Here is a 26,393-nt window from a genome sequence, read left to right as displayed (position 1 = left end):
ATGCTGAACAATCTGAGTTATCCTGTTTTGGAGAGCTATCCTGGTGACTTGCAAACATTGAACAGCATCCTATCATTCTATCTGACTTATTCATATTTGATAGACTTGTGAGATATTTCTTGGAAATTAACAAGTGGATCTCAGAAAGCTATGAAGAAAAGTGAAATCATCCTTTTTGGAACAGACACTGGTATTGTGGAAGCCACTGCATGTGGAGTTAGTATGAGTAGTAAGACCAAGGATGGCAATAAATACAAGTGGTTAGTCAAGTGAGAATGTGTTTGTGCAGATGTGAATTATTTCCTGTGGTTTTCCCCTCCCTCCCTTCTTCCTTCTTTCTTCTTCGGTTTTTTTTTCCCCTTTTGTATATTTCAATGTATAAACAAAGTAGTGATTTAACAGACAATAGGCTTAACACTTTCTAAGACATGGATGTTAAGAATTCAGCATGCTCATAAATTTTGTTTATTGAAATATTAGTGCCCAAGAAGATAATAAAAAGTTACTGTTACAGTGGGTATAAAATGTGTTCCTTTAACATCTATGCAATCGAACCTACTATGTAGCAAGATTTCTTTTTCCCCTAAATCTTTTAATGTAATTTATGTAAATTTGGTAGATTATGTGTTGTCTTATTGGGAAAAGGATATAAAATAAATAATTCTTAAACCTTAAATATATTTGCAATAAAACGCATTTTGGCTTCAGGTAACAGGAAAATAAACTTTTTTTTGGATGAACAATTACTGTCACATTTTCCCCATTATCCCTATATCTTTTCCATTTTCTTGATTTATATTACTGAAGTTCTTTACCTTAAAAAAACTAAGATTGACACTTCATTTTTGGTAGCAAACTTTGGTTATTGCTTTTTTCTTCAAGTTTCAGACAAAGTGAAGTCTTAATTTCAAAGTTACAAAACATAGCTAGAGAGATCTAAATCAAGAAATTTCACATTCTCAAGACTACAAACCAAACAAGTTTTAAAAAGCTATTTTTGACTATTACATTTATTTGAATTTGACTTTTTTTTGGTTTTGTTTTCTAGAGACCAGAATGTTTATAATTACTATGATACTCCTATTTTAAAAAAAAGTAGTTTAGGTTCCTTGACAATGCTTCATCAAACAGGCTATTTCAAAATTCTTAGACCAGACCTACAGAGGACAAGGCTTTCTCAAATTTGGCCCCAAAGAGTTATTTTCCTCCACATTTAATATGCAGTCAGAAAATAGTTATTTTGGGGGAAACGTCTTCCTTGATGGGAAGAAATTAATTTTTTCAGGCAAAGTCAAACATAAAACGAATGAGATGAATTTTGATCCACATTCATATATACCACTTTATTTTTTGCCTCTGGCTTTTATGTAGTTAAACAGTTAAGAGCAGAATGGACTTAATACAGTACGATTTGTATAAATAATTCCTGTGTTTATTATTCTGCTATAGAAATTTATCCTATTGTTATGTCAAAGTTTACACTCTTATCTGACTCCTTGGAAAACATGTATATATAACTCCAATCTGGCTTTTCTTAGGCTTATATGACTCTGTGGTCTATAAACATTAATTTTAATCAATCAGTCATATTCTATGGCTAATTTTAAAATGGGAAAAATATCAACAACAATACCCTTGGGTATAATTATTCTTTGATAACTGATCTATTTGTAGAATGTTTACTGCCATTTTTTTTTTTTTACTGCCACTCTTGAATAGAAAACCCTGGCTAGAAGATCTTAATTAGATAACATAGAAGAAATTACATAAAAAATGCAAAAGTATAACCTTATCTGTATTTTTTACTGTTATTTATTCATTTATTTATTTTGGCAAGGCCTTCTTGTAGGAAAAGATTGTATCATACAGAAAGATCCTTGTTTTCCATTTTAATTCAGAGTTTATTTTAAAAAGCCATGACTGTTCTGTAAAAACAACAACAATTAAGTAAACAAAAATTCCATGTGCATCCTATGCAAGTTTCTTGTTGTTCTCACTCATTCTTAATTCTTGAAAGCACTGTGAATAAATACCTGTTTGATAAGGCAAAATGTGATCAAGTTCAAAATACAACTGTTCTTGGCACTTAAAATTTTCTTGTTAATTACTTATGCTGTAATTTTTAAAAGGGGAGAGAGATGTGGGATTCTTTGGCAAAGGCCACCTTGGCTGTCTGACTGCTTTGATTGACAGGCTGATGCTTACAGTCTGTCCATGAAAGGAGTCCAGAGGATGTACAGGCAAATATCATCTCCTGGGGAACTGCTGGGAGCATCACTTATTCTTGGCACATGTATGTGCCTGTTTCACTTAATATTCTCAATAACCCTGTGGGGAAAGTCTGATCTCGTATCCCTCACTTCACAAATCAGAGGATTAGCAAATAATTGCCCAGAAACATTCTTAGGAAGATTTAAACTCCCATCTGAAACTAAAGGCCAAAGTCTTTTTATTGGAACATGGTTGCTTTTAATATTTCACTGCATAAAAGTCACAGTGGCTCACCTCATTCTACTTTTTTTTTTTCAGTCATCCAATCATTTATTAACACATAAACTTGCAGTTACAATTTACAAGGCCCTGTGCTGGACTTTATAAAAGGTGAAATGTTGACAAGAGCCCTGCTCTCAAACAGGGAAGATGGAAAAGGTCCACACATAATATAATTTCCAACACACTTTCATTTGTTTAGAATACATGTTGATTCCTGCTTTGTATGAGAGATTGTGCTGGAAATTGGGGATACAGAGTTGGATGAATATGATGCACACATTCATGGACCCAGAGCAGTTTAATACAATGTAGATTCTAAGCAGAGTGCTTTTCTAGGACACATTTCATAGCCTATTCAATACATTAAAATGCACATACATTCCACATTAAATATACATGTTTGCTGTTAAAACTTTGGTGGGTGGGGTTATAACTCAGTGATAAGTGCATGCTTAGCATGCACAAAGTCCTAGGTTAATCCCCAGTACCTCCAATAACAAATAAATAAAAATAAAATAAAATAAAAAAATAAAATCTTTAAAAAAAGTCTTCTAGATTAAAAAGAAAGTTTTGTAGAGCTTTATGAAATTTTGCTTTTGAAAACATTTGTTTTGATTTCCTGGGGATTTGGAGAACCCTAATTCTATTTTTCGTATCTATTTTGGAATGTCCTCAGAGAACTGGATGTTGAGTGTGGGAAATTGTCCTCGAGTCTCCACCCATCTCTGTATATACACCTTTTGCCCCGTGACTTTGCAGTTCCTCCTCACCTGATTAACATCAGGCTGGACCACAGGACTTGCTTTGGGCAGCAAAATGTACATAGAACCAAAACGTGCTGGGCTTGGACCTAGAAGCCACTGTGTCTTTCTGTTTGCCTCTCTTGGGCTTTGGCCCTAGCCAGGAAAAGGGCATGCTCCTGCTGGTGAGACAGGAAGGAAGGAGTGAGGGCACAATCACTGAAGGAATGCCACAGCGATAGAACCAAGATGGCAGAAGATTTGACTTCCAGTAGACCTTGAGCCTCATTATACACTCATTGTAATACATTAGTATGCTAAATGGCACTCCCACAGGTGCCATGAGGGTTTCTAAGCTGACCATAAAAGGTCAAAAAGTGGGCGGTGACCCAATTTCTGGGAATCCCTACCCCTTCCCCAAAGTAGCTGGAATAATCCTCCCACTTGTTAGCCTATGAAGTTACCGAGCCCATAAAAATGAACAACCCTGCACCTCTTGGTCATTGCTCTCTTTGGCCTTTCGAGATGGCCTGCCTTCTGCCAATAGAATGTGTATCTACTGCTTTGCCTTCTGAGTGAGATGGATGGCACTCTGCTACAGAGTGTGTATTTCCCTGAATAAACCTTCAACTGATTGAACAAGGCCCACCCACACCAGGGAGGGCAATATGCTTTACTTAGTCAACTGATTGAGATGTTAACCTTATCCAAAACCAGCCTCACAGAAACACCTAGAATAATGTGTGACCAAATATCCAGTCACCTTGTGGCCCCATCAAGTTGACAAAAAACATGAACCATCACACTGGTTCACACACATTTACTCTGATCTGAGGGTGATTTGCAGAATATGTGAGAAAGTGTTTTATGCAGAAAGAATTTTTAGAGTTTGCTAAACTCTGCCGTCAAAAACCAGGGAATACTTGTGGTTTGCTAAACTCTGCCGTCAAAAACCAGGGAATACTTGTGGGAGTGGATATTAAAGATTCTTAATAAAAAGAGGTGGAAAATGATTTTGACTTAGTTCTTTAAAGTGGTACACTTGGCAGAGAGTCTGCCTTCAGCATTCAGTTATAGGAAGCCAGTGAGACATACACTAAGTTTCAAGATGCTAATGCAAACAAGGATCAGATACTGGCCCCCCGGAAAGGATCAGATGAAAGAGGAAGCCCCAGCACCTCTTGGCCCCTCCTGGGAAGTATTCTTGGCAAAAAGCTGAACTGAACATAATCAACCTTCTAGACTTAACCCCAGTTTACAGGAAATACAAGGACTACAACGACACATAAAGTGACACCATAGGGATGAAACAGCAAAGTCCAGAATGTAGACTGTTCTACAGGACACGTATGACCCACTTTCTTCAAAAAGTAAGTGTCTGGAAAAAATAAAGAGAAAGGGCGCTCATACACATTGAAAGTGACTTGAGACTCACACAACCAAATACATTGTGGAGACTGTTTGAATTGTGATTTGTATGATCCAGATGCGAAACAAAAATTAAAACAAATTATAGAGAAGTCAGGGAAAGATATATCCTGACTGAAATTATCATTAAATTTTTGCAAGCATGCTGACAGTGGTGTAGTTATATTTTATATATATATATATATAAAAAAACTGCTTCGCTTTTTGACTGGGTAGTAGTTACTTGAATATATGTTAGTCAGAATTCACAGACCTGTACACCAAGAAGGATGTATTTTACTGTACCTAAGTCCAAATTTAATAGAACTAGACATTAAAAAGAGAAGGAAATTGCCACAGGAAACAATGGACAGAAAAGAACACCTTGAAGGACCAAATCTATGGCTTTGAGAGCCAGTCAAGGCAGTTTGAACTCCAATGAGCTGTAACCAAGAGTTCAACTTGAGTTAACCATAAATTGTCCTCCCTGCCAGAATAGGACACCCCAGCAATTCCTGCAGAACAGGATTTGATAATTGCTGTGGGATTGTAACTGCTGTATTTTCCACTCTCCCCTTTTCCGACTGAAAATGTGTTATTGGATTTTGGCCATACGCCACTATGGTATATTGGGTGTGAGAATAAGTTGGGGGAGGGAATGGGCAGATATGTCTCTGGACCATGAAGAGCTGCATTCAGATGTGATGCAGAGAAGTGCATGTTACCCAGAAATCCCGGACTATCTTGGGAGTGGGTAGGTGTGCTTCATATGCAGAAAGAAGGGTATATATATAGATAATAGAGGGGCTAAACGGGTGGGACCGTGGTTAAGACTACTTGGGTACCAACACTCAATATCCGTTTTCCCTTTCTTCCAAAGTAATAGAATTTAGGCTGGGCATCTGGTCATCCAGAATCAGGGCTACATTTCACAGCCTGATGTTCTGCTAAGTGAGCTATGTGACCAAGTTGGTAGACAATGGGTCTGAACATGTGTGATAAACGCAGTTTTTCCAGATTGCGTTCTTAAGAGAAAGAGGTATACGCTCCTCGTGCACTTTTCCTCTGACCCCCAGCTGTGGTGTAGGCATGTTGGCTGGAAGTTTAGCAATCATCCTGGACCATGTAGCATGTTGAGGATTGTGGTGTAATGTAACTTGATGGAAGAAACCTAGTATCTTGACAACCCACATCTCCCACAACCCCAGAAGACTATATGTTTAGATTATCACATGAGAGAGAAATAAGCCTCTCTCGTTTAAGCTACTAGTTTATTTTGGAAATTCAGCAGTTGTTTCTACATCCTTTCTAATAGACAGGCAGATGTAGGGTTTCTGAACCAACAATATCTCTGAGTCAGATTTCTGGCTTTCGCATGGCTGAGAGACCATCGTGTATTTGGACAGTTCAATCAACTGCTAGTTGGTATGGAGGGTATATCAGAGATTTAACAGAAGGGGTAGTGCTGGAAAACCTTTAGGATGATAAAAGCAGTAGGATTCAAGGGGCCAACATCAGAATTATTGAGTTCAAGGACACGACCTGTTGGCTGCCATCCAGGAATCAGAAAGCTGTTCCAAATGCCTCTCCACCCCATCCAAGTCAATGACCAGGCATAGCACTGCTAATTCTGGGTGCTGATTCTGCTGCAGTTACTCCTGCTGTCATGAAGCTGATGACTAGATACTGACACTGTGGCCAGCACTACTACCTCTAGACACTCACTTTTCTGACTTTGTTTGCCAGAAGATGGAGCAGAAGATGGCCCCCATTTTATTTCTATCTTCCAACTACCATGCAAGTGCATCTATTTAGAGGAATCTGGTTTCTATTGAGAAATCTGGTTGCAAATTATGGATGGAGATATTTAGCAGTTAGCTCTCTAGACTTTGAACATGAGAGGCTGAGAATAGAGACTAAGCAAGTCATTTATATCTGCCAGAGAAAGGAAGCACTAGAGGAAAGAACTGAAAATCTGGATTTTCTATTTTTCTGTTACATTAGAGGCTGATGTCACAGTGGCCTAGCAGGGGGAAAAAGTATGATTGCCAAAGAATTTGGGGTTGTAGAAGAAGGATACATCTTTTTTCCTTAACTCTAAAGGTTTATTTCTCCATTATCTTGTTATGCAGAGAACAATAATCACTTCACCAGTTATAAGAAGGGAATGGATGTACCATCCTAGGCATTTAGAATGGCAAATACCCAACTATTTGTATGTGTAGAAGTGACCTAAGTATTTTTTAAATTTTTTTTATAATTTTAATACAATTTTTTAATATTTATTCTTTTTCAAATTGAGTATAGTTGATTTACGATATTGTGTTAGTTTCAGTGTACAGCAAGGTGATTCAGTTATATATATATATTTTTCAGATTATTTTCCATTTTTATACAATTTTCAAAGGTTATGCTTTCAGTTATTATAAAATATTGGCTGTATTGCCTGTGTTGTACAGAACATCCCTGTAGCCTGTCTTACACCCAGTAGTTTATACCTCCCAACCTGAGTATTTTAAGTGAGGCTTGAGATCGTTTAAAAAAAAAAAGCCAATGAGAAAAAAAATCAATATTTATTTGAGCTCTAATATGTGTTTTGTACATCTACATGATTCTCTGAAAGTTTTCTGATTAAGAAGTAATATTCATTATACGTTAAAGAAAGTCACAAATACTTAAAATTATTGGCATATTTTTTTGAAAGCAGCATCTTTTCCCTAATGTTCCATGGGTTCAATCTGATGACCTTGGAATGACGACTCTTGTGTGTTACCTTTCTCTTCATTGTGGTTCTCATTTTTCTCTTCACTTAATTCTTTGTACAAACTTTCATTATTCTGTTTAATATCACTAAGGATTGAATCCATAGAATAGCCAAATTCAATAAGGGCATAAACCCAACCTCCACGTTTATAAAAATGCCCAAAGGAGTGCATAGCAACCAATTTACCATCTGCGTTAAACACTGGGGAGCCAGAGGACCCACTAGAAAAACAAGTATCATAACTAAGTGTGTCAGTGCGCCAAACCGCAGATGGGAAACTTCTCTGGGTAAACATAGGGCAAGCATTGGAAGCGGCAACCGTATCTGGACCTTGTTCTTGGTACCTCTCAAGCCGTTCCTTGAAAGGAATCACAGCACAACCATCTATTTTCTTGATCTGACCTTCTGGGTGACCAATTAAATAGATCAAACCACTAGATGGTTCAGAGGAAACTTGTCCAAATAGGCCTGGAGGAAATCCATTTCCATTTTCACTTAGTTTTAAAACGGCATAGTCTTGAGTTTCATCCGACACAGCAAACCACGGCTCAATGGAAAACCAATCAACATGAGGAGGGCAGAACTTTTTATAAGTGAAAGTTATCTTTGCACATTTGCTTATGATATTTGGCCACAGAATTGGATGTGTGCCTTCTCCCACCATGAGATGTAAAACATGTCGACAGGTGAAAACATAACCATTGTTGATGACAAAGCAAGTAGCATTGCCTGTGTTTCCATTATTGTCCCATTTCATGAAACCAACTGAGTTACTAAGATGAATAAGATGTTCACAGGTTACGACTGAAGTAGAATTTTTGGTCACTTTTCCAAAGTCCTTTTTATACCAATTGAATTGTTTAAACGTTGACTGTTTTGTTTTCCTCCGTTCTTCCCAAAAATACTGCCTCATCCAACATGCATCTTGATTAAAATTTGGATATTGTTGCATTATAACTTGGTCCAACTTTTGTAAATTCTTTAGCCAGAGATTTGTTGCCTTCCTCTGGATAAACTGATTAATAACATATTGCATATGCAGATGGGGCCTTTGCCTAACTTGTGAGGTCCCCCCTCTACATTTTTTGTTGAAACGATTATTATAAGAATGCTTATTTTTAGAAGTTGTTGGATGAGTCTTATATTTAATATCATGCCCTAGACTTTGAAGTGGGAGAATTTTTTCTGTTTTGTGTCCTACACCTTCAGTCTCTCCATCTTTCTCTGGTTCATGGGCTTTGCTTTTAGACTGTATCAAATCCTGTGGACTGATTTCATCAGTGGCATTTTCGTCTTCCTGTTTAATATTTTTATGGGTATCTTTCCTGATAAATCGTTTTCTAAAAATTTCCATTTCTAATTTTTTTCCAGATATTTCATCCACTGTGGACTGTTTTCCATGAATTTTGTTATAATCTTCTATTAATTTCCATTCAAATGTGTCCAGGTCAGAACGAAATCGGCCATCCTTACACAGGGCTTCTCTGATGGTTTCACCCTTCAAGGCATAGATACAAAGTGTACTTCCTTTTTCATGAAGTTCCTTGATCTGAACAATTTTCTTTAGGGTCTTCCCAATGGCAAAAACATTAAAAAGAATGCATTCATTGTTTGGATTTTCACATTTGCGTAATATCTGATCACCATTTTCCTGGTTATTCCTACTCTGACCAAACCTTATTTTAAAATGGGAATCTCTAGGTAGGCACCTGAGAGGCATTCCTAAATTTACATATCCTTGTATTTTTTTTTCTCCATCAACAATAATGTTCTTATTTAAATGATTCATCATCCTTTCACAGAAGAAGTCATTATCTCTCAGAGCTGAGTAGATATTCTCATTGAGTCCACCACGTGCCGTAAACACACTACGGTCTGCCTTCCTGGAGCTTTCCTCCAAAGAAAAGGTGAAATGACATTTTTCATTGGTGCTCCAGTGTGGGTTCTGAGTTTCAGGGGATGTTTCATGCCTACTGACTTCACTCTCAAGCTTAATGGTGCTGATGCACTCCTGTGTTTCGGACAGAGATGTATCAGCAGGTGTGCCAGAACATGTCTGCCTCATAAGAATATCCTTCAAAAAAGAAAGATTAAAATTTAATAAGATTCAGCTTTAATAATGTTTCATGTTTTTCTAACTATAAAATTACATTATGCTGGGCTGCACATGAGTTTATTATTCACTGAGCAATCTGCTGGTGCTTTTGCATGTTATTAAAAAACCTTGGAAAACACAGTTTGAGAGGCTATATGATATTCCACTATACAATAATACCTAATCCATTTTTTTGTTATTTAGATTGTTTCCAGTTCTTTACCACTCTAAATATGACAAACTTTTCTATACATAAGACATTTTGTCTGAAGTCTTAATATTTCCCTATGCTAGATTCCCAGCAGTGGAAATACTAAGACTAAGATTATAAATGCACTTCACAGCATATATACTGGCAAACTGCTTTCTAGGAAAGTCACATCAACTCATCCTCCCTGCTCTCCCCTGTTGCCCAAGGAGGTCAACATTATGGTTAATTCTTCAAAAGGATTTCAGTACTAGTATTTTAAATGTTTGGCAATTGAGAGAGGAAATGCCATCTAGTTTGACTGTTTCTTAAATTTACATTTATTTACTTACTAATAAACCTGGACTTATTTAATGTATCTTTTGGACATTTTGAACATCACCTTTCAATATGAAAACAAACATATGTATGTGTATGCATGACTGGGACATTGTGCTGTACACCAGCAACTGACACATTGTAACTGACTGTAATTCAATTTAAAAATTAAAAAAAAAATAAAACATTACCTTTCAAAAAGACCCATTAAATATTTACTGTTTAGTTTCTATCCTGTACATGGTTTCAACAGCACTAAGGAAAGATACTGAAGTGATTAATAAATCACAGGATTGGGTAGATACACAAATGTATATTCAAAACATATACGTGCACACAATCAGTTGGCAATAGCCTGGGAAAAAGTTTTGATAATCTGATGGCAACACATTCTTTAGGGCCATACATACAATGTAGTAAAAGTGTAAGTAGCACACTCTTTAGATTTGTCTGTTTTTGATTTTACATAAATACATCCTACTGACTGTGTCTTCTGCAATTTGTTTCACTATTCTTTTACGATTCATTCTCATTGATGGAGTTTTACATTCACCTCCACAGTTAAACAGAATCCATTGAAGAAATTAAGTGCTTATGCACATGTCAGTTGTTTCCAAAGTGTTTTTTTTCCTACTAAAAATAGTGGTACAGTTCTGCTATGAATATCCTTGAATGTGTTTCCTGGTGCACATGTGCAAGAGGGTCTCCCAGGTACAGACTTCAGAGCTGAATTGCTCAACTTTAAGATATATGCATTCTCACCCTTATTAAATACTGTCAAGTTATTTACAAAATGGTTGTACCATCCCACACCTCCACCAGTGGGAAATGAGAGTTCTCATGCCTCTACATCCTCATCAGAACTTGGCATTGCTCAACATTTTAGTGTTTGCCAATCTTGTGAGTGTGAAATGGTATCTTATTGGTAGTTGAATTATTAATGAGGTTGAGCCCTTTCTTCGTACTTCTGACTGTTCATGACTTTTACCCAGTTTTCTATAAGGATTAGTTTTCCTTTTATTATTGAAAGTACTTTATATATTCTAGACACAAATTGTTTATTCACTATATGTTTTAAACATATATCCTCTGAGTTTGTGGCTTGCTTTTCCTACAGGGACTACTAATTGAATTGCTCATCCTTTCTCCACTGATTGGTATGGCCAGTTTTGCCATATAAGATCATGGGCTAAACTATGTCCTGTCACAAAATTTGTATTTTGAAGTCCTAACTCCCAGTACTTCAGAAAATTCCCTTATTTGGAAGCAGGGTTGTTGTAGATGTCATTTGTTAAGATGGGGTAATACTGAGATAGAGTTGATCCCTAATCCAATAAGAATGATGTCCTTATAAAAAGGGGACATTTGGACAGAGATAGACACATCCAGAGGGAGGATAATATGAAGAGACACAGGAAAAAGTTACCCATCAACAAGCCAAGGAGAGAGACCGCCTACAAATTCTTCCCTCACAAAGATCACAAGGCACCAACCCTACTAATGACTTGACTCTGGATTTTGAAACTCCAGAACTGTGAGACAACAGACATCTGTGTTTAAGTCATCCAGTTTGTGGTATTTTGTTATGGAAGCCCTAACAAAGTAATACAAATATATTTTCATAGATTTTATGTTCTTCTCTCTGCTCTGTTCCAGTGGTACATTTTTCCACATCTGTGCCAAATAATCTTAATTACTACAACCTTATAGTAAGCATTCATGTCTCATAGGACAAATTTCCCTCACTTTACACTTTATCTTCAGAAATGTCTTGGCTATTGGCTCTTCCATTAAATTTTGGTCATCTTGTTAGGTACCAGAAAAATAAACTGTTGTACAGATGGCCAACAGGCACATGAAAAGATGCTCCATATGGCTAATTATCAGAGAAATGCAAATCAAAACTACAATGAGGTATCACTTCACACTGGTCAGAACAGCCATCATCAAAAAGTCTACAAATGACAAATGCTGGACAGGGTGTGAAAAAAAGGGAACCCTTTTATTATTGGTGGGAATGTAAATTGGTGAAGCCACTATGAAGGACAGCATGGAGGTTCCTTAAAAAACTAAAAATAGACTTACCCATGATCCAGCAATCCCAATCCTAGTCATATATCCAGAAGAGATGAAAACTTTACTTCAAAAAGATACATGCACCCCAATGTTCACAGCAGCAGTATTTACAATAGCCAAGATATGGAAGCAACCTAAATGTCTACCAACAGATTATTGTTGGATAAAGAAAATTTGGTATACACACACACACACACACACAAACAAGCACAATGGGATACTACTCAGCCATAAAAAGAGAATGAAATAATGCTATTTGCAGCAACATGGATGGGCCTAGAGATTATCACACTAAGTAAAATAAGTCAGACAGAGAAAGACAACTATCATATGATATCACTTACATCATCTAAAAAAATGATACAAATGAACTTATTTACAAAATAGAAATAGACTCACATAGAAAACAAACTATGGTTACCAAAAGAGGAAAGGGGTGGGAGGGGAGGGATAAAGTAGGAGTTTGGGATTAACATATACACACAACTATATATAAAATAAACAACAAAGACCTACTGTATAGCACAGGGAACTATATTCAATTTCCTGTAATAATCTATAATAGAAAAGAATCTAAAAAAGAATAGGTGTTTGTATGCATATATATATTATATATTATGTATATATAAAACTGAATCACTTTACTGTACACCTGAAACATTGTAAACCAGCTATATATCAGTAAAAAAAGTTTTCCTATATGCAAAAAAGAGAAAGGTTAAAAAAAGAAAAAAAAGAAACTCTTGGACTTTTAATTGGGCTCATATTAAATCAATAAATGAATTTGGGAAGGACTGGCATTCTAATAATATTGAGTTTTCCTAGTCATGAATATCGTATATCTTGACATTGACTTAAGTCTCCTTTCATATCTTCTAACAAAAGTTTATAATTTTGTATATAAAGGACTTACAAATCATTTCTTACATTTATTCTTAAGTAATGGGTATTTTTCTAGACATCATAAAATAATTTTTGTGATATATGCTTTCTGATTATTACCGATCAAGATAAATCCATCTTTTTGTAAATATCAACCTTAAAATCTAGCCAACTTGCTAAATTATAATCATTTCTATATGTGGTCTATAGATCTTTTTTGTTTTCAAAGTAGGCAATCATATTTTCTGTGACTATTTTACAAATATGTTTTGTTCTTTCCTTTTCAATTCTTAACTGTATTTTTATTTATTTTTCTTATCTTATTGTACTGGCTAGAATCAGCAGTATAGTGTGATGTAATGATGATTATGTAATCACCAGCTAAATAGAGTCAGTAATAATGAGCATTCCTCTATTCTCACTGATTGTAAAAGAAATGTTTCTAATGATTATTTAACAAACTGTTTCCTGCAGGATTTTTGTTACCAACATACATAAGGCATTCTCAAAACTCAACAATAAGAAATTAAACAAACCAATATAAAAATGAGCAAACTATTTTAATAAACACTTGACCAAAGAAGATATATGGATGGGGTTGGGGTAGGTGGAGGACAAGGATGAGCACAAGGGAAGTATTTAAGGTGATGGAACTGTTTTGTCTCTTGATTCTGGCCATGGTTACATGACTGTAGGTGTTTGTCATAAGCCACAGAACTATACACCAAAAAAAACAAAAAACAAAAAACCACACTGAATTTTACTGTATATAAAATAAACAAATTAAAAGATAATGATAAAAGTTTAAGTGTTTCATGCAACCACTAAAGATAATCAAATTTTTGTTTTTGGTATTCATTTCTATTGGCTTTTGGTGTACATTCTGTTTTTTCCACTTTTCCTAGATTTATATTCTCCTTTTTTATTGCTTCTTTTAGATTCCCTTTTCCACACATCATTCCATTTTTCCTCCAGACAGTTTGGAAGTTTTACATTGTAGTTCTGTTCTATAAGTGAGTGGCCTAGACTGGTACTATCTAATAGAATTTTCCGCAGTGATGGAAAAGTTCAACATCTTCGCTGTTCAAGTGAAGCCACATGTGGCTATGGAGTACTTGAAATGTGGTCAGTACAACTGAGGATTCACTTTTTTCACTATTTAGTTTTAGTTAAGCTGAACTTGAAATTAAATGGCCACAAGTGGTTAACAGCTACCATATTGAACAGCATAGCCCTAGACATTTTAACATGAATATTTAACTTAAAGTTTAATTTAAATCTTTCCTTGTAAATAATACGAGAAGAATTTTAAATACTTCTTTACTTACAGAATAAAATCCAAATACCTAAACACGGAGGTCAAGAAAGTAAAAGATACAGCAGCTATTTTCCAAAAAGCTGTTCTTCCTCTCTCCCATTTTTTTATCAGTCATAAATGTGTACAAAAATGAATTCATGCCAGTTCAGGAATAGATCTTGATTGCTTTAGGTGCCTCCTTAGTCACAAGGTTTGTACAGGAATGGTTGAGCTACTCAACTTAAGAAAATTAGATAGCAAAGAGAAGTTGCCTCAGGGTAACAGGGTAGACTCATTATTTGGATAATGAAGAATGAACTTTGAAATTACTGCAGCTGTAATGTCACTATGCAGAAAGCCAGCCAGAGGGGTACATGGGAAGCACAGCAACAGACACTGAAAACATAAACAAGTCCTTGAAAATACTGTGTCCTGCTAAATGAAAGGTCAGCTGTACTCTGCACCTTCCAGCTGCGTGAACCGATGAATCCCTATATTTTTCCTCAAGGGGTTAAAAATGCCTTTTTTTTTGAAACAAAGCTTTTCAAACTAAATAAATATTAGCAAATAATGTTGATAAGCCTGATGAATTTCACCACACAGACTCTATCAGTAGAACCTTATTTTAGAACAGTGTTTCTCAAATTTTAATGTGTTTATGAATCCCTCGGGTATCTTAAAATGAAGATCATGCAGATCTAAGAATCTGTCAGGTGATATCAGTGCTGCTGGTGTGTGGACCACACTTTGAGTAGCAAGGCCACAGAGTTCCTTAATCTAGAGCAGCACTGCCTAGTGGAGCTTCCTACAATGACAGAAATGTTCTATATCTGCTTTGTCCAATATGGCAGCCATCAGCCACATATGGCTACTGAGCACTTGAAATATGGAGAGTGCACAGAGAAAATTAATTTTAAATTTTATTTGATTTTAATCTAATGAATACATTTTGTTATTTCACAATTATAGGATTTTTTCCCCTGACAAAATAAAACATTCTCACTGATACAAAGCCTACTGTGATCTTGTACCAAACTATCTTCCTAGAGTAATTTGCCTACCACATTCTTGAATTCTCCTTACATACCATCAAGTCTAGCTCTACTGTTCCTCAAATATGTTTTCATGTGACATGGCCTTACTCAGATTATTCCTCATGCTTGATTCATCTACCTGGTGAAATTTTGTTCATTCTTTAAGATCTTTCTCAAAAGACAGGACCTTAATTTCTTGAGTGCTTAATTGTACTCTTCTCTGTGCTAAAAGCACTTGTTTAAATCTTGATTTAGTATCATCATTTTGAATATTTTGAGTAAAACAGTGTGTTGGTTACAAATCGGGTTTTAAAGTCTGATTGCCTGGGTTTTCAAATCCTTGCTCTGAAGTCCATTACTTTTGCAACTTTAAGAAAATTGAATTTCAGTTTCTTCATTTGTAAAGTAGGGATGATAATAATATCTATTGCACAGAGTTGTATTAAATATTAAATGAGATAATCCGTAGGAAGTGACAAGCCGAATTCCAGGTCCACAGTAATTTCTCAGTGAACATTAACTACATTATTAGTTTTGCCCATCTCTATTTCCAATGTTATTAAGTGTCTATACTCTTAGTCACCTTGTTGTCTAACAAGGTACATTTTGCTTTGTTAACTCATACACTATCATTTTGTTTTAGACAAACACTTATATGTATGATCTCCCAAAGTGTATTTTAAACAACACAAGAGAAGGGGTTATAACTGCTATACTTTATGCACTTGTCCCCTTCCAGGATCCTAATATAGTACTGTGGTTGAAGTGTTGCTCCAGCAAAGAGTCGTTAAGAAGTGGACATACCTCTGAAATTTCAGGTCTGGTACTCTGTTCATTTTCCATAGCACTGGATGACTCTTCAGCCTTCACGGAATTCATAATGAGTTCTGAGAGAATGTAACTCAATTCCACTGCTGGCCAAGACAGAGAAACATGGATTGGATTTACCCTCCTACTTGTAATGACTAAAACAATAAAACACAAGATATATGAAATAATAAATTTTCACATACTGGCTATCAGGCAGAGCAGAAGAGTGATCTCTGATCCCTGAGAGAGGGAAATCAGAGGTAAGCTAGGAACATCTAGCTTACAGTCTGGGAAGTGTTTCCAGGCTACATCTCAGGGAAAGGAGACACAAGCAGAGCCTGGCAGTTTCCCTGAGTTGAGAAGACAAGTTAAGAGTCAGAGGAGACCTAGGTAGCTGGAGTTTGTAGGGCTGAGTACTAGAAGGCTACAGCTACCCAGATGGAGAGAGTGTCAGAGATCTGTAGCAGGTAACCCTGAAATTTCAGCTTTCAGTCAGTGCATGAGTGTGATGATGTTGGAAGCAGGGGAAGAACCACCCAAAGGGAGAAAATGGAATAATTCTGAGGTTCATACAGGACTGAGAATAGTTTCTGTTCCCAAAAGCCAAACTAGAAAACTTCATAATTCACAACCTATCAGGTGTTCAGCCTCTACAGTGGGACAAAATTAGCCCTAGACTAAAGGCTGCTCTGGTCCGACTGGAAGCAAGTCTTGGAAGGATGAAACTGTTTCCAAAGAACACAACTGGACACTAGAACAAGCCCAAGAATACTGATGGGAAGATAAACATTTCTAGCACTCAAACAAGGTGAAGCTGACAAAGCTTGATATCCAATAAAAAATTACCAGGCATAAAAAGAAGCTGGAAATATGACTCATAATGAGGAGAGAAACTAATGACCAGAAACAGATCCAGAAGTGACACAGAGGACAGGACTAGTAGACAAGAACATTAAAACAGCCATTACCTTGGATTTCTGCCCAAATAAAGTAACAGGGACCAGATTTACCCCTCCAGTCTGAAAGCAAAACAAGACAAAATAGGCAAAATAAATAAACAATAATTTGCAAGGAACTGGACATCATGCAGTTAAAGGCAGAGACAAATGAGGTGCACCCTGTGATGCCTCCACCTGACTGCCCTGAGAGATTCCTGGCCAAGGTGCAAGGAGTGGGCAGCAAAGAAGAGCCAGCAGAACTCCTGATTGGAAGAGAGAGAGCCGAGAGATCCAGGTGGCAGGAGTTTAAAGGATACAGAAGGGAGAGACCTGCTCGGAGAGAGAACTCGGGATATATGAAGACAGTTCCCCTTAGGTGTTCAGCTGGGACCTGATCAGAGCAGCAGTGGAAGAACTACCTAGGGCCATGAAAGAACCCCACCCCCACCCCGAAATATCAAACCATCTCCCTATAGCCCTCTTAGGAATCTCGCTTTCCTCGTTTGTAAATTAAAGAGTTTGGTTTAGACCAAAATTTGATTGTTTCTGAAAATGGCCCTCTCTGAGTTTGTTTAAAAAAGATATCGGATTCCCATCCTCAAAGATCTGATTCAGGTTGTCTGGGGTTGCATGTATGGGATTTGTACTTTTACTATACACCCTTCTCCCACCAAAGGTGCACAACACGTTGGTTGGAACAGCTACCTAGACTATCTCAAAGTGTCATTCCAGGGCTAAAATTCTTGGCCTTTGAATCTTGGGAGTAGGGAGGGAGCGCCCTACAATGGAAAGCTGTTTCTGCCTCCTTCCCCGCCAAAACCGCCTTGGCTCTGGGCTGAGATCCTTCTAACTAGTGCCCTTGACAGCCACCGCCTAAAAACTCCATGTCTCTTTAGAGAAAAGAGGAGCCACTCACAGAAGCGGAGAATCTGCCCAACAGTGCTGGTGCCGGTGCCGGTGCCGGTGCCGGAGATCTCCGAACTAAAGTCCTCAAGACTCGGCGATGACGGCTTTTGGCGGGCCCTTTCAGGAAATCTTATCGGAAAGAAGGAAAGCCCATCCTCCCAAGGACCTGGCCAATGGGCGGCGAGGTAGGAGGCTCATTGTCTGCTCTCATTGGACACTGACTCACTCGCGTCAGAAGCCGATTGGCCGAGTCGGGCCGCGGGAAAAGATGGATGTGAATCCCACTACGCCCGTGGGTCGCAAGGCCAGCCCCCCGGGGGGGGGCTGTGATGCCCGCCTACCCGCCCTACTTGTCGCGATGATCCCGCCTCGGTCCCACGCATCCACGCACTCCCCACACTCGGTCCACAGCCAGATTCCTCGTTCCGGGACAAACTCGGAGCAACCATTCCCCTCCATCCCTTCCCGCCCACCTGCGTCCTCTGTCGCGACGAGAGGAGCTGAGGGAACGCTGGGCGGGAGAGAGAGGAGCCGGAGGATTCGCCTCTCCCTGGGGTGGGGGTGGGGGTGGGGGTGGGGGTGGGGTGGGTCTGATTCCCCGGCGGCCCCGCCGAGCAGGAGCAGCGCACCCCCGAGCCCGAGCCTCAGGGCGAACAGCCCGGGCATGGGTGCTGGGTGCGCGGCGGTTGCAGCCCTTCAAGCCGCCGCAGGGTGAGTTGAGCGGCAGCTGTGGGGTGAGCCTCCCGGCGGAGGCTCCAGAGCGTGAAATGGTCCAAAGCAGGCAGCGGACTTGGTGTCCCTCGGCAAAGCAGCCAGCTTCGCCTAGAGGCTATTGAAGGTTCTCCAGCCGGGAGGGAGAGGCCAGGACCTGCACTCCTGGTTCCCAGGACGCGCATTAATATACGCAGAATTTTACAGTCCTGAGGAGAGGGCTGCAGATTTGGGGGTCTCCAAACTGACGACCAAAGGAGGGGCTTGAGGAAACATCTTACTGTTTAAGACATTGGAGAGGAGAGGATGCCTTCAGTATTGGGTGCTGTTTTTGAAAAGCTGTTCAAAGAAGGGGACAATATAATTGATGTTGTGATGGTGACAGTTCTTTTGAAATAGCAAAAAACAAGCATTTATGTAAAAGTCGATGGTGTTGGAATAATCATGAAAGCTTTTCCTCATTTGACTTAATGTAAAATATATACAGAGAAACAATAATCGGCTTAAATTCCAGGTGCTCTGTAGGGTGTGGAGAGAGAAACTTTAGAAGTATAGTAAAAACTATTAAAAAGCGAGAAGAAAAGAAGAGAAAAACTATGATAGTTTTATCAAATCACTGTTATTCCTCAAGTCATCCTTAAGCGGTACACGTGACTGGTACCAACATACACAGATGGAGGACAAATTACTGCACAAGGAGCTTGCTGATTCTCTTTTCTTTGCAGACTCTGGAGATGTTAAAAAGTTACTAAAAGCAAGAGACAGTAGAAAATGGCACTACTGAAGTTGCCTGGCATTTAAGGAACATACCTTTAAGAGTACGTGCATTTGCCACTGCCTCTAAGCACCTTTATTCTAAACAGAGAGTTTGAACTAAAGGAGTAACATAACCCAACTATTAAAAAAGAAAAAATCACTGGCAGCTCTGTGGACAAAAAACTCTAGGAGACATGAGTAGATGGAAGAGGAGAAAGCGGTTGGGGGGAGGCTAGCCCAGCTTTCCAAAGATGTGGGAGGCCCAGCCTCCAGTGGTAGTGGTGGAGGTGTGAACGCTGGTTGGATTCTGCACTTATTTTGAAGGGCAATCTCATGAGCTTTGTTTATGCATGGGGAAACAGGAGGGAAAGAGAGCTCAATGATGATGCCTGGGCTTTTGACTTGATCAATTTGAGCAAGGATAGAGTCTCTGTTAACTGGAATGGGAAATCTGAGGAAGGAGCTGGAGCTGAGGCTGCTGCTACTACTGTGTGTGTGTGAGTGCGCGTGCATGTGTATGTGAATTCTACTTTGGACATGTTGACTTAGCAATACTAATTCACTCCAGCTGAATGATAAGGAGTGAAGTGAAATGAGTCACATTCAACAAATGATAGTGAATACCCAGGGAGGGTCAGGAAGGGACATGGGACTGAACATGGGTGGAATAACATAGACAAAATGGAAAAGAGAGAGGCAGAGACATAGAGACAGAAAGAGTCACACACAGAGAGAGACAGAGACAGAGAAGGTTGAACTTGTGATTACTGAGTCCAAGCTCCTACTGCTCGCTGCATGATGGACCAATAAATTGAAAGATGAGTTGTTGGGGCAAGGAGTAGAAACTTTTTCAGAAAGCCAACAGACCAAGAAGATGGTGAACTAGTGTCCCAAAGAACCATCTTGCCAGAGTTAGAATTCAGGCTTCTTTTATACTAAAACAGGAGGGGGTAAAGTCAAACATTTCATGTTTCCAGTCAGTCTTCAGAGGGGAAGTGTTAATTTCTTCCTTCCTGCAGCCATTCACATGTGGGCCTGGTCAGGATGTTTCCTGTGAACTAAACAAAGGTATTTTAGCTGAACACTCATTACCTGGGAGCCAGAGTTCCCAGAGACGGGCCATTATGTGTAATTTAATCTATAGACAACATCCCTTTAGTGATTAACTTGTAGCAAAAACAGTAGAATACAAAGGTTAAAGTAAAAGAGATAGGTCCAGTATGGAGTCAGATTTGTTCTTCCCTATTACATTATGACGGTCATGGTGCTGGCCGTTAATTGGGAAGTATATTTGAGGTGCAGTGAAAGTGAAAAGGAAAAAATACTTCAGAGGGAGATATCTCAGCAGAAGATAAAGAAAAAGCCTGCCTTGTTTCCCCAGATCCTCGGTTTCTTAGGTGACGTTTGTATTTTTACTTCCCAATGGGCTTTTGCCCATTTGCAATGGCATCCCACCAGCACACGATTCCTGTGAATCCTAGAGTGTCCTGCACCTTGAGTCTAGCTAAGTGCAGATGCTTCTGCTCCCTGTTCATTTACTGGCCACTGGAACAGTAACTGGACCGTATTCTTGGACTATCTGCCATGATGCCTTTTTAGGTGGCAGTCTTCAGTCTTCCATTTCTGTGTAAAGTGTAAAACTGACCTTCACACACACACACAACTAACAACCTAGAGCTGGCTGAATCAGGATCTATAGGTCCATGACTGAGGTCCAGCATTGCTTTCCTTTTTAAGGCTGTGTGCTGAGAGCTTTGATGCAAACCCACTGTGCCTTGGCAGCAGTGACAGAGTATGGAGTGATCAATGACTCTGTTGAGCCATCAGGGAAACTTCATTTTCAGCTGAGGCTTAGATGAATGATGCTGTTGAAATTGTTTGGCATCCCCGGGGACAGAGCATTTGCCCTTGAAAAGGCCACACAATGCACAGTCCCTTGGAATTAAGCACCTTTTTGGCCCTGTGTAGTAAGCAGTCTGCATTTTATTATAAATGTGACAAGAATACTTTTGGCCAAGTCACAGGTGTTTGGATTAGTTTACTGTTGTCATACCCAGAATGAGGTAAAGACCACTCACATATTCTGGAGAGGTGGGAATTCATCAAATCCTAAAGCCAAGCCTTGAAAGAGTCAGGGGACAAGGCCAGTGCTTTTGGATAGTGACTCTTTCATGAACCCTGAAAGATGTCTCTCCTCCCATTACCACTCCCCCAAAATCCTAACAGAGTGGACTGATTTCTATATTTAGAGTTGCAAACAGCATGTTCTGGGAGCAAAGATGACACCATTGCCTCTACATGGGAAGAGTAAGGGGGTGGGGGAGGATTTAGATTTGACCTTGTGGATGAGGGATGAGTAGGAGTTTTCTGGAAGAGTAGAGGGGAACTGTCATCAGATGCACAAAGGCAAAAGCAGCACGGAGGGCTAGAGAACTGGCCTCTAGGAAGGAGATGGGGATAAGGGCCAGGGGATCCTATTCCAGATCTGGCCCTGGGATCTGCAAAAACACAGCAGGGATGGTCTGCTTCTCTTCTCCCATGAGTTCACAGGGGGCCCACCTCACTTCTGCTTGGAAGTTGTCCCCCTTTTTTAGGAGAGGATGGGAGTGGGGTCTCTAAATTTCCAGCAACCGTACAGGGTCATCTCTGAAGACCTAGCAGCTAACCTGTTTACGGAGGCCCTTGGTCCACCCTATACCAGGAAGACAACGTGCTCACGGGAGGGTAAAGCCTTCCTTCCTGGGACACCAGAAGCTTCCAGAAAGATGCCACTAGCAACGTGGGAGATTTTTCTCTCTCTCCAGTAAAAGAAATACACATTGTGCTGCAGGTGGATGTGGCCTGAAGCTCAATCGCACATCTGGACTCGGAAACCCGGGGCAGTGCGCATCTCTCTGCTCAGGGGATGGCTCCTGACTGCACTGAGCTGGACTCAGGACAAACTAGGAGACCTAGAGATACGACTGCCTTCCAGAATTCCCTCCTCTGGTGACTCACGTTTCTAAGGAGACTTATTTTATCAAATGAATTCCCAGAAGAAAACTGGACCTACAGGGTTCCAGGCACCTGTAGGAATTTCGGCTTTTAGGGCCTGGAGATGGATGAACACTTTAGGTTCAATCTGTATACCCAGTGGGGGCTTATTTGGGTCTCCTTTGATCTTCGCAGTCTCCCCTTAAGCCAGATGTGACTTTGGCCCTCATTTCACAGATTAGGAAACAGGAGAGTTTACCAGAGGCCACAGGACTAGTTGGGGCCGGGGTAAGGGTGTCCAGGAGAAGGTTAACCTCAGAGCCTCACAGCTTCTTAGGACTGTTCAGGGAGACCTTAGGCAAGTTCCCTTGCCTCTTGGGGGGTCTTGGTTCCCTATCTGTAAATTGAAGAGGCCTGCCTGTTTGTGATTGCCCCGTCCATCTGTGTTCTAACTTACTGCTCGGGTATCTTTTAAAAGCCGCAGATTCTGGGAATCAATCCCAGAATAAGTTCAGTAGGTCTGGGGTGAGGCTCAGTAATCTGCGCCTTTTAACAGGTCGAGGCATCCACAGACCTGCTTGAGAAACTCAGGCCAGTGCTCCGCAGTTTGTGCAGCGTCAGTATCCCCTGGAGAACTGGTCGGAAACACTGCTGAACTCCCGTGCGAGCCTGATTCCCGGGAGGCTGGCGTGTGGCGGGAGAGGTAAGCTGCATTTCTCAAGGGGTGATGCCAATGCTGCTGGTGACCATCTTCTCATTGATCAAAACTACTCTAAGTAGTTGACAAATATTAATTAACTTAATCCTCGTAACAAGCAAAGGAGGCATCTACAGTTACCCCATTTCAAAGGAAATTGTGGCCACAGGGACGTCAAGCAATTGGCTTCAAGACACATAGCTATTAGCAGCGCCGGGATTACTACCCAACCACTCAGGCACGGTGACCTTAACCCCAAGGCATTGCATCCCTGCTGTTCTAATCAGCTTCCACTACCACAGCTCACCCCAGCACTTCCCGGACCTGCTTCCCTCCAGTCCCGTTCCCCGATGCCCCAGCCTGTCCCTCTGTAAGTCTCCGTCACAGCTCCTGGGACTGAGGTCCGCGCAGGCGGCCTGTTCCCAGGGCCGCCCGGGCCCGCGAGCTGAGCCGGGAAGAACCTCGCCCAGCTGGGCCGGGGGCGGCGAGTTACTCTGCGGGTGAAGGATTCTCCAGGGCGGATGAAGTTCCGCCTGCTGCCTGCAGATGGCGCTAGAACATAAGCCTGAGGAACAGGGAGGGATAAGGAGGCGGGGAAAAGCGGAGCTGGATGAGGATTGACAGTCATTACGGCCAATGGCAGCATGTCGTGGTTTGCCCAACTTCTGTGTTTTGGCCCCTAAGAACTTCCCATCCCTTTAGGGGGCTGCAATTGTGCAGGGAATGGAGAGGTGGGGGTGGCAGATGCTGCGTCACGTGCCCCCTTAGGGTACCCCTGTTAGTCCAAGGTTGCCATAGCTCATGTAGGCTCATTTTTTCCCCAACTCTCAAGGCTCACTCCACCTGTACCTGGCAAACTCATTTCTCCATCACTCGGGTCCTTGTAGTTTTGGTAAAAGGCATCGTGGGGGCAAGGCCAGCGGGCTACCTGTCATTGTCCTAGTGGCTCTTTCCCGGGCTGACTGCGTGGGGATGAGAGTAGAGAGAAAACAGGTGGGAAGGGTAGGGTTGCCGCCTTTCATCATCCTTCTATATAATCCATTTCCTGTTTCACAGATCAGGAAATGAAGTGAATAAATTGCCCAAGGGCAGTCTTTGGGTGATTTTAACTCCTGCCAGACATCAATGCTCAAGGTGTTTTATTGTGCAGCGGCTGCTGCAGTTCCGGGGAACCACTTCTACCCATGTGGATCCATCCATCCGACCATCCATTCGTCTAGTCACTTATTAGGGACCTGCGAGCCATAGGCCTCGTTGCTTTTCAAAATGCACACAAAAAACCCTCCAAACAAACAAACAAACAAACACCAAAAAACACCACCACCACCAAAACAAAAAACGACTCCGCTAAAAAGTAAAGGAGATAGAAAAACTATTCACAGGAGATTAAAAAACATATATACGTAGAATATTGAAACCTATTTTGTTCCAGATAATATGACGGGGTCTGAAGATACAGATATGGATAAAATCTACCCTTGCCTTTTTGGAGACCTTAGGCCATAGCAGTCTCTGAACTTTTAATTTCTCACCCCTATAATTTTTAACAAATTAATCATCCACCTCATATGTATTATTTATATTATATATGCATATATATATTTTTATAATTAATATACTAAATGTTAGGCACATTTCATTTCTCATGTTTTAGATAAAAATATAAATGAAAGTTGAAATTTTTTTTTTTCATTCACCCCAGTGGACCATCTGGGACACTTTCTGGAGGGCTTCCTCTGGCTGGAGCCTCCACCACTGGTATGTGCCTGACTTTCTCCCTCTTCCTTCTTCAAATCTCTGTCAAATGCCAGGTTTTCAGAGAACCCTTCCCTGACTGCTTTTGATAAAATATTGTCCTCTTCTCCTTTGTCATCTTCTGTCCCCTGACCCCATTTTTTCATATACTACATTTCACCATATAGTAAATAGGATTATTTTTTAGAATGTGAGCTGCAAGAGGGGCAGGAAGGGGACCTCAAAAGGGAAATAACAAAGCCAAAGGGCTGGGGATAGAGGGAACATGCCTTGCCCTGCCATCCCCTGGGACTGGGATGGGCTTAGAGGGGAGATGGGGGACTGTTTATTCATGCCTCTCTGGGGTTCTACATTCTTGCAATTTTAAGGGCTAGGATACCCAGTGCTTCCCTCTCCCCAGGTTATCTCTAGCACCCTTCTCTTGACCCTGGTTTTTAGTGAGGAATAGCACGTTTTCAGTCCCTTCCCCTCACCAGGGAGCGAAGGTAAACTTCTGATCCACAAAGGCCTCCAGTGAGACTCAGTGAAATATCAGAGAAAGACTCCGCTTTTTGTCTCTCTCAGCACCTTCTCACTTTAGACATTTGTGGGATTGCAGAACGTATTCTGGGCTAGGTGCCAGAAGACCTAATCTCCATAACTGGATTTGCCTCTGAAGAAAGGAGGAATGGGATGACTGAACACCCTGTCCCCACAGTCTCTGGCTTTCCTCCTGTACACCAGAGCCAAGGACGCCTAGGAATTGATCTCAGATGGAGCTTCTTATCCAAGCTGTGTTCTGAACTAATGATAAATGAGCAGTCTTGCACGGTGGCCAGATTCTGTGTGATGTAAAAAGAGCATACTGAGAAACCTATCCAGAATGTAGAGAATCTTTATTATATGTGTTATAATCAGTGGATTCCAGCTGCCCTGAGAATGGGAACCAATCACACACTCCTGAAGACCTAGGGTGAACAGCAAAGTGGAGTAGAAGTGGGATATAAAAGTATAAAGTGGAGTGCACAGACATACAACAACTTCCCTATCCTGACATGGAGCACAGCCAGGCCAGCCTTGCCTCTGCCCAGCTCTGCACAGTATTTTACATTTGTATAAACTCGAAGTTGGGTTAATTATTATTTCATCCCATGATTTTAATTGTTAATCCCAATCTGAGCCTCTTTCACCCCAGTTGCTAGTTAACTGCTTCTTACTAGCTGTGTGACCTTGAACAGGTTACCTTTTTTTTCTATGATCCTCTGTTTCTTCCTATGTAATGTAAAAAAATAAAAAATTTGGACAGTCTAAAACATGGGGTCACAGGGCATCCATCCCCCGAGGGTCAAAGACAGATACTGTGGATTTGAAAGACTTTGGAAATTGTATCATTAACATACTGATAGGTAGAAAATAGTAGACTAAGAATTCTAACCAAACATCAAATAGATAGAGAGATCTCAGATAGGAACACGGGAAAAAAAGGACAGCAAACTGGTGAACAGAAGTCTGGCTGATTTGATCTATTTAGTTAAATCTAAATGGGCAGTGATA

General features: G+C 40.2%; 1 protein-coding gene across 3 annotated transcripts; it reads right to left on the bottom strand.

Annotated features, from left to right (window-relative positions):
- Positions 1–7,227: 7,227 nt before the first annotated feature.
- On the bottom strand, positions 7,228–18,092 carry FAM111B (FAM111 trypsin like peptidase B). 3 transcript variants are annotated; one of them, XM_006214907.4, is made up of 4 exons: positions 17,979–18,066; positions 17,093–17,143; positions 16,119–16,228; positions 7,228–9,478 (listed from the first exon to the last, which is right to left on the bottom strand). In XM_006214907.4, the coding sequence occupies exons 3-4, from the start codon at positions 16,191–16,193 to the stop codon at positions 7,358–7,360; spliced, it is 2,196 nt and encodes a 731-aa protein (XP_006214969.4). In that variant the 5' UTR covers positions 16,194–16,228; positions 17,093–17,143; positions 17,979–18,066; the 3' UTR covers positions 7,228–7,357. The 3 variants fall into 3 exon arrangements, with proteins under 3 accessions (XP_006214969.4, XP_072826109.1, XP_072826110.1); XM_072970008.1 differs by having other exon boundaries at positions 16,119–16,225; positions 17,979–18,046; XM_072970009.1 differs by lacking the exon at positions 17,093–17,143 and having other exon boundaries at positions 17,979–18,092.
- Between the last annotated feature and the right edge of the window lie 8,301 nt (positions 18,093–26,393).

The sequence above is a fragment of the Vicugna pacos genome, chromosome 10 (genome assembly GCF_048564905.1).
Source record: "Vicugna pacos chromosome 10, VicPac4, whole genome shotgun sequence".
Classification (NCBI taxonomy): Eukaryota; Metazoa; Chordata; class Mammalia; order Artiodactyla; family Camelidae; genus Vicugna; species Vicugna pacos.
The sequence above is the reverse complement of the archived record's forward strand: the minus strand, read 5'-3'. Positions and strand labels throughout refer to the sequence as shown.

Excerpts from the sequence above, each read along its gene's own strand:
- FAM111B (XM_072970009.1), bottom strand. The coding sequence starts at position 16,193 with ATGAATTCCGTGAAGGCTGAAGAGTCATCCAGTGCTATGGAAAATGAA. Across the intron at positions 9,479-16,118 it reads CCAGACCTGAAATTTCAGAG|GATATTCTTATGAGGCAGAC; the intron begins GTATGTCCACTT and ends TCTTTTTTGAAG.